The 8760-nt window shown below is 40.2% G+C and overlaps 1 protein-coding gene across 1 annotated transcript; it reads left to right on the top strand.

Moving 5' to 3' along the window:
- Positions 1 to 1007: 1007 nt before the first annotated feature.
- obi1 (ORC ubiquitin ligase 1) lies at positions 1008 to 7168 on the top strand. Its single transcript, XM_035394752.1, has 6 exons — positions 1008 to 1160; positions 1627 to 1762; positions 2102 to 2193; positions 2598 to 2843; positions 3143 to 3231; positions 5237 to 7168. Exons 1-6 carry the CDS (start codon positions 1089 to 1091, stop codon positions 6540 to 6542), a joined length of 1941 nt encoding a protein of 646 aa, XP_035250643.1. The 5' UTR covers positions 1008 to 1088; the 3' UTR covers positions 6543 to 7168.
- Positions 7169 to 8760: the final 1592 nt, after the last annotated feature.

The following is an 8760-nucleotide window of genomic DNA, read 5'->3' as shown; positions in this document are numbered from 1 at the left end:
AAGCATTATGTCACATCACATGCATTTGCAAGGTTTGGGATACTGGATGAATGATCCTCAGCATTCTAGAGCACTTTAAGTACTGTTGACTGTTCGCGTTGGCTTTGTTCTCAAAGTAACAGCAGTTTAGTTACATGTATTCTCTAAAATAATGTTCTACAGTGATTTCCAGAGAACAGGGATAGGGGGAGGGGGAAGGATGCCATAAGGTTGTAATGTTCTACAACACTCTCTCAATCTCTCTTTCAGATAGATAGAGGATTTTATTTATTTATTTATTTTTTAATGCAGCATAACCTGCTTTTCCTAATACTGTCTGTGAGGATATATTACTTCTCTACTTGGTTGATGAAGTAATCAACGGTGCCCTTAATTAGAAACTGTATGTGAGTTTAGCCATTGGTAATGTTTGGATCTGTTTCCCATTAAATGACAAATTAATTTTAAAATACAAATTCAAATTCAGGGAATTGCAAAATAGCCACCAATAGATTCTGAACCAGAGCAACTTAAGTGAAGTTATATTTTAAATGGTTTCAGTTTACTAAGTTGCAAAGGACTTTGAGGATTCACCATTACAAATATTAGCAAAATAAGACAACAAAATTAATTTGTAATGAATTATCTGTTACAACACTATTATACTAGCCAGTAAGCTAATTTAAAGGCTTCTTTTTTTTTTTTTTTTTTTTTTCAAAATTCACATTAAAGCATGCAATTGAGTTCATTTGTGTTTTACCATACCTGCCTAAACAGATTAACCATTCAAATAAAGGTAACATTCTAAATAAAATCTATTGTAAATAACTATGAGTCATTTATATGTTGATAACACATGATTGATAAATAAGTACATAAATAAACAATTTTAAAAAAAGAAAACTTAGACACTCTGCCTGTGTATTTTGTGCCAACGGAAAAAAGCACATTTCTGTTTCAAAGCCACGGAACCAGAGGGTGCTGGTTTATTTTGTACTCTGTGGCTTTCCGTAGATGTAGTTTAAAACTGAAGGAGGGATTTTGTGTTTAACGTTTTTGGAGGGGAAGGCAGCTTGCCCGCGCTAGCAGTAGCTACTGAAAGGCGAACAATGGCTCATAACGTGCAGAGCGTGACTCTTTCTCTAACTTTACCAATATCTTGCCAGATTTGTCTTGGAAAGGTAGATGGCTGTTTAGTTCATTGATTATGCTGCGTTGTGCATTCAGTGCAGACAGAAAGAAGGCGTCTATATGCGGTTGATCAAGCTAATCGCTGATGTTAGCTACATAGCTAGCTTGCTGACCAACCTCATTAGAAATTACTGGATTATAGAACGTTACCAGTTTAGTTTGCTACTAGCTTGTTGTCGTTTGGCTTGCTATTTAAAGCTAGCTTGTTGGCTAGCATCAGCGAGCTCTCATGCTTATTAAAGCTAGGACCACAACTTGGAAGTGTGTATTGTTGGCTTACTGAAGCTTCGGACACCACTGCTTTTCGAAGGAGCTGCTCGATAGTTTTCCTAGCTATGTAGATGGAGTTTATATATAGTTTCTCTGTAAGCACTCGGACATCATGCAAAAACCTTTGTATGTTTCGCTTGATACTAGCTTGAATGGTAACCGCCTGTAACGTTTGTTTTACTTTAGGTCCGAGAACCTGTCATTTGTGGGAACTACCACGTGTTTTGCTCCTCTTGTATTGACGTGTGGTTAAAGAAGGCGAGTCAGTGCCCAACATGTAGGATCTCCATCACTGCTGAAAACCCGTGCAGAAAGATCATAGGTAAAATTCCTTGCTTGATTTAGCTAGGCAACTGCATTATAATGCTAGGAAAACTGCTCATTTAAGGCAATTTTCAAGACTTTCATACCTTTAAAAAAGCAATCTTTCAGTGAATTAATTGGTAATAGCCAGATATGCTGGCTGATCAGTTGACTTCCAAACTTAGCAATGTACAGCACCCCTTTGCCCAGTCACCCTGAAATACTTAAGCTCACTTTTCTCAGTTAACTATTGATTTTAGGTGAGAGAATACCCAATATTTGTTAGCAGTCAAGTGTGTGTGTGGGCAGTTGCAAGATGTTTTTAATTTTTTTTAATTTTTATTATTAACCTTTTCAGGTGCCACAAATGAGAGTGAATCTAACGAGAGTCAGTCTATTAAAAGACACTTGCGGAAAGCCAGAGCTGAACTGCTTCTGCGGGAATATGAGGTAATGTGAATATAAGTGGTTTATCTTCACATTCAACACACATCTGTAGATGTGGAAGTGTAACTCAGGGGTGCATAACTCTGGCACTGGAGGGCTGGTGTATGTAGTGGTTTTCGTTCCAACCAATTATTCGAGCTTAACATTCTGAACAGCTGTAAACATTCAGTGGTCCTGTATCGAACCACAGCAAAACTTTTCACCAGGGATACATGAACAATCTGCAACTGTAGCTCATAACTTTATTAAATGTGAGAACATATAAACGATTGGGCTAATTAAATTATTAAGAGTGTAAGCCGGCATGGATTCTTGATACATGCTGGGCCTCATTATGTACATTTGGCTTAATTATATTTTAAAAAGTGCAGCTAATAGTCCTGTGTCTGTTTTGTGCTCTCGCTCAGGATGAAATCGAGGGGCTCCAAAAAGAAAACGAAGAACTAAGGAACAAGAATTCAAGCATAGAGGGCCAACTTCAGGCACTCCTTCACCCATCTACCCTGTGCAGCTCTCCGAAAACAAAGCAGTTGGATCGGAATGGGGAAGAAAAGAGAATTGATCCTCACATACTGGAGGAATGGACCAATAAGCTACGAGCAGCCACTGATATTAGCGAAAAAGTAAAACTGGATATGGAGAAATTGAAAGAGGTTATTATAACTAGCACTACTACTCTTGCCATTTTTAGTTTTTTTGTGTTTGACACCATTATATTGTATTTATATGAAAAAAGGCCTTACTATTTTAGAAACAGCATATCTGTTTCTTATTTTAACTTGTAGGAATATTAAGTTATGATGTCCTCAACAAATAACTTGTTCCTTTAGAAGCACTGTAAACATCTGACATACACATTTACAAATTTTGTTTTGATGTGTCTCGAGTTAAATGGTGAATTGAGATTGTTGATATTGAAACTAATTGGAACTGATACCTGCCTCCACCCAAGGCAAATAAGACTCTGCGTTCTCAAAACATCGATCTGGTCCGAGACAACCTGCGCTTGAAGGCGGAGGTGGAAAACAGGTCTCCCCAAAAGTAAGTGTAACAGCGTTTCAGACTGCTCCTTGCTGCACAACAGGAGACATGATTTCCTCACAGAGATTAAGAATAATAGTCCCTAGTTATGGGGACCATAGTGCTGCTATAGTGTTTTCCTCACTGACCTGGAACTGATTTAGATGTTTACCAGGTGAAAATAAATGTTTATTAAAAAAAAGTAAACATTAAAATAATTTCATAGTACTGATTTGCTTATCAAACTGTTGTCATAGGAACAAATGCAGAAAATGGCTGATAGATTTAAAGGGAAAACCATATTAGATGAATTGGGAGACTCCCAAGGTTTTTTTTTTTTTTTTTTTGTTGCAGGCCTTTTATAAAATCTCTACTTCTGCTTCCAAATGTTCCTACAGTATAAACATCAGAGTTTCTATTATTTTCTAAAGTTGCAAGTAAACTTAATTCCTGCAGTTATTTTGTAAATCGTAAGGGGGTGTTGCGTGACACTGACACGTCAGTCAGGTGTATCATAACCTCTGGATAACGGTGCAGTTTCTGAGCCGCATTGTGCATTAACAAGTGGAAGAAAATAAACTCTCCCATCCTTGCCACCACCACATTTGCTCCCTGTTCTCTGCTTTTCTGAGACATATGTTCTTATGGGCAATCCAGATGAATGAAAGATCAGTGAATTTGTGCGGCCTTGATCCTAACCAAAAACACCTTCCCCGAGCTTAAGAAATTTCTTTGCTGGAAATGGCTGCTCAAATGTGTTGCTTGTTTTATTGACCGTTAGCAGTTTTTTTAAGCTCAGTTTATGGAATTTTATGCTGAGCATGGTTTTTGAAAATGTATTGATTCGTTAGCAGTTAAATCAGAAGCTCCCCGCTGCACAAAATAACAATTGCTGGGGCCTTCAAGCACCTCACATGCTGAAATATCTTTGCCATCATTGGCTTGTGCTCACAAAGCATCGGTAGAACATTTAATTACCATTATTGAGGCATTATTGCACAGTTTGTTTTAGGATTTATCTTGCCGCCTTGGATTCAAATAGGCAGTCAGATGTGGAAACAGTCACAGTTTTTGTTAAGAGTGTTGTAGAAGGGCACAGAGGCAACCTGTATAAATTTGGTTTCTTATTTTTGTTTCTTATTTTTGGTTGGAACCATTTCCAGTGGTGCACATAAGAGTGCTAGACTTAATGAAAGACATGCTGATATGATATAAAAGCTGTTATTAATGTTTATTACAGTGAATGAATTTATAAATCAATTTTTTCATATGTATAACCTCTGGAAAATATATTTTTTTCTTTAGACCACAAACGCCCTAATGTCATTAATACCAGCTATTGTAAAACTGGCAGACTGTATAAAACATATGTAGTCAGAAGCTTAAGTAATTATCTAAAATATCCTTCTTAGCACCCTATACACATTACGTACAATAAAACTGATGTATTGTATAAAAAAGGATAACTCTGTCCTGAGAGATCCTGTTTGCTATAACCCATTACTGCCTAATTGTCAACCAGGTGTTTCTTGTGTTTGGCAGTATAGTCTTCCTGAGGATCAGATAACAAGTGTGCAAAATAACTATGTATGCCATAAGTAGTGCAAACTATGTCATGTGAAGGCTAAAAGTATGGAGGTGGTCAGTCTTGGCCTACAAGGCCAGGGATCTCATGGGTCCTTGCAAAGCGCCCAATTTTTATTTTAACAAATTTTACAAGACTCGCCTTTTCTGCAGAGAGGCGCACATCTCGTACACCGAAAAAACAAACATGATGTGAATTAGACTACATCAGCACTCTGTTTTCTAAAGCTTGAATTTTCCCAGATGAACCAATTTTGTTGAGCAACAGTGGGGAAGAACTTACATTTTCACCAAAGTGTTTCAAGATCATTCGTTTTCAAATATCCTTGAAAGCTTGTGAAAATCGTCCATGAAGGTTCTTGAGACGTCCTTGAATTTTTCTGGGCATTTTAGGAATCGTAAAGGCCTCATCACATGACTCACTTCACTTGTGTTTGGGCAGGTTTGGTAGGTACACCGTAGCAGCCCTGGAGGCCAAGATTAGCCAGTATGAGCGAGACCTGCTCCACCTGCGGAGGGCGCTAGAACGCAGCGACAAATACATTGAAGAGCTGGAAGGCCAACTGTCTGACAGTGAGGGTAAGTTAGGTGTCACGGAAGCTTCTGGAAGGCTGCATGAGGCGGCTCTAGCAGGTGCTGCAGACGGTACATGCCAGACCAAAGATGGTGTAATTGGTGGAAACTGCGACGACGCCAAGGAGCAAAGAAGGATCGTCACCATGAGGAGGAGCCTGAGCGCCATGGAGGAGGCTTCCGTCTGTACTGATCTTGACCGGCGGCCTGTCGGATTCTCAGGCCCCTGCAGGTTCCTCCTCACTACGTCCTCCAAGCCCGCCATGTCCGGCACAGTCTGTTCAGTTGGGCAAACGGGTGGGGATTCAACGCCGGAAAAGGGGCAGCAGAATTCCGCCCCGCATCATGGCCTCCCTTCCACACCCTCGTCCTCGTTCAGCTGCCTTAGTTTGGAGAGTCCCGGAGTCAAAGGCTCTAAGAGGACTGGGTTCAGGCCTTTGTCCTACCTACGGAGGCTCAGTTTTGAAGACTGCAGCGGTACTGCTTTTCCCATGGCGGGGAACGAAATTACAGATGCCCCCGGCATAGGAGATTGCCTATCAGTGGAGCCTGGAAAACTGGGATTCTGGGGGGTGCAACTCTGTAAACCCAAGTCGCAGGGCCTAACCTTGTCAATGCAAACCGAAGAGCAACCGAAAGGCCATAACCAGGGTGGAGAGCTGACGTTGGGCGGGGAGTCGGGTGTCGAGGCTGAACCTGACGCTGTTCCGTTTGGGATGTCCAGCGAGGACTCCATGAACGCAGCGTACCTGGACAAAGTCTCCGAGCTGGACAGCATGATATCAGAGTGCGAGAGCGGCCGGGGTTCCCGCTCCCCTCCGACGTCGGCGGAGCCCTCAGGGGAGCCCTCGGGGTTTGGCGCCTCCTTGGTGCCCGGGGTTGATTGCTGCGAGGAGCTTTCGGGAACCTCGTCTGCGGGGTCAGAAGCTAACGCAACACGGGGACGGGGTGCGGAAGAAATGACCTTTGACTCACCGCTCGCCCCCCACGGATCCCTCGGCATGGAGCCTGCGCCCTTGGCTTTGCCCGTAGTGCCTGATGTGGGCTTGGACGCCTCAGAACCTGAAATCGCCCAGGACACAGAGGGAAAAACAGACTCAATTCAGCGGCCTAAGAGGAAAAGCCAAAGCGGCTTTAACTTTGCAAGTCCCTCCAAAATATCTAAGTTTGAGTGAGGCTTGACTTAACCTTTTTTCGGCTTATGTATTAGCCCATTAGCCCAATTCATTTTTGCCGTTCGTGTCATTAATATTAGCTTTAGTGAATTCATACCAGCAGTTTAAAGACCCTGCTCACTTCTGTTATGTGTAGGCTGTTTTTTTCTGGTTTTGATTACATTCGGTAAGCTTTGATGCAGCTAACGGAATTTGTAATTCTTTCTTGATCTTTAATTTACCATCTTTAATGGATTTCATTTTACCCCTAAATTAAATGTCAAGCTCAAATTTTAATACACTTAAGATAGGTGCCATCCTATTATGCACATTTTTACATCCTGTAAAATAAATAAATGCCAACAGTTTATTTTTTGCTTCAAAAATTTTTACTGCAGTGTATTAAATCATAATGAAAATGATATTGGAAGGTGGTAACAATGTTTCAACCAAACACGTGGAATGTTCCTGCTGCACAAACTGCACTGATTACAGTGAGGAAAACGTCTCATTGACACTGAAAATTTGGTGGGAAATGTTTGGTAATCTGTTGCTTGTACATGTTCATGCTTCTACATGTGATATATAACAGTCATACATTGTCACAGTTTGTCAAATAAAACTAAAAAAAGATTTGTATTTTCATACATATGCTGCCTGTGTATATTTTTTCATCTGTTTGGAATATCTGTAATACTTGCTTTATAAATGTCCATGTTTGTCCTATAGGAGATATTTGCAGTGTACCATTAGCAAGTGCTTAATAATTCACAAGTGAAATGTCAAAAAAAAAAAAAAACTATGAACTTGGAGTATGTGCTATTGAACCTTTTTTTTGTGTGGTAAAATAGAAATGGGAGGAACAAGTCTGGTAGGCACAAAAGTGTTGTCAGTTGTTTAAAATGGTTATTCAGAACCTTGCCTGTGTAGATTTTTTCTGTGTAGAAACCTGTGTAGACAACTTTATACCATTAAGAATGTGATTTATTTAATACAAAGAAAGCTGTTCACTGTATCAAAGTTATATGGTGAGTATTTCATATTCATCAAAACAGCTACATCAAGGACACACAAATCTGGCCTTTAAAGACCTGTATAATTTCAAGTGTTCATTATTCCCTTCTAATCAGAGGCTGCTTTAGACCTGGTACACCAGGTCAGTAGAATCTGTCCCACCGGTGAGGTAAATCAGTCAGACTAGCAGGTAGAAAGGTAGAGCAGCTGAACCGTTTGCCTTGAGGGAAAGATATGAGTGTCCCTGAGCTAGCCTCCCAAGTAGTCAGTTCCTCCTCCATAAATGACTGTAAGCATGGAAATCCATTGTGTGTATTTTTTAGAGCATAAAATTTGGTTCAGTGGGACTCATCCTCCTGTTAGCTGCCTAAATGTTGCTAAGTACCCAAATAAATTATCCCCTACCTGCTATCATTAAACCAGTCATCACTGGAAGAGTGCTAAACAAATTGATTTAATATCCACCATAACCTTGCACGCAGTCTTAACGCATTAATTAATCCCAATGAATTAACACTTCATTTGTTCCAATGCGCCACAGTTCATGAATTAAATTTTCATGCAGTGATTAAAGGCTTGTGAAATATACATGATATAGTTAAATTTTCATAATAAATCAGGGCATTGTGCAATGCGGCCGTGGTTTCTGCCAGCTGTGTGCACGGTCTTGACCAGGGACCGGAAGTTCCAGACCTGGGCCTGCTGGATTTTAAGGATTGGATTACACCTGGCTTTACACATCGGTTTTCCTGTTAAGGTGGTTTAGGCCTGGATTCAGTCAACATTTGTCCTTATCCTTGCCTTAAAATAGCCACACATTTCCCCCTCCCCTGCCACTTTTGTTTACTTACATTTCTTCATTTGCTTGGTAGCTGATGAACTCAGAAGCAGTGTTCATGAAGTGCTGACTCCTGCACTTATTTAAATGGCAACAATGTTTTATAGCTGTCTCAAACCCAGTCATTTTGCAAAGAATATATCCAGGGTTAACAATATATTTTAAAGTAAGTACAACAAAGAGTATTTTTGGTATGAACCAACAGGAAGCAAACAGGGTAATGCATAAGAAGTCATAAATAATGTTTTCCAAAAAAATAAACTATCGGGTTTAGTGGATGAAGTACTGTTGAGTGACACATTCTGAGATGAAAGGTTTAGCACTGGGGTAGTCATGACCAATAGCAATTTGTTTAATTTGAAGTGACGCCTTGTCATAGCCATCATT

The sequence above is a fragment of the Anguilla anguilla genome, chromosome 15 (assembly GCF_013347855.1).
Source record: "Anguilla anguilla isolate fAngAng1 chromosome 15, fAngAng1.pri, whole genome shotgun sequence".
NCBI classification, from domain to species: domain Eukaryota; kingdom Metazoa; phylum Chordata; class Actinopteri; order Anguilliformes; family Anguillidae; genus Anguilla; species Anguilla anguilla.
The sequence above is the reverse complement of the archived record's forward strand: the minus strand, read 5'-3'. Positions and strand labels throughout refer to the sequence as shown.

What these genes read in the sequence shown, in the direction of transcription:
- obi1 (XM_035394752.1), top strand. Translation starts at nt 1,089, where the DNA reads ATGGCTCATAACGTGCAGAGCGTGACTCTTTCTCTAACTTTACCAATA. An exon ending in GCCAGATTTGTCTTGGAAAG is followed by an intron (nt 1,161 to 1,626) that starts GTAGATGGCTGT and finishes GTTTTACTTTAG; the next exon opens with GTCCGAGAACCTGTCATTTG. An exon ending in CCCGTGCAGAAAGATCATAG is followed by an intron (nt 1,763 to 2,101) that starts GTAAAATTCCTT and finishes TAACCTTTTCAG; the next exon opens with GTGCCACAAATGAGAGTGAA.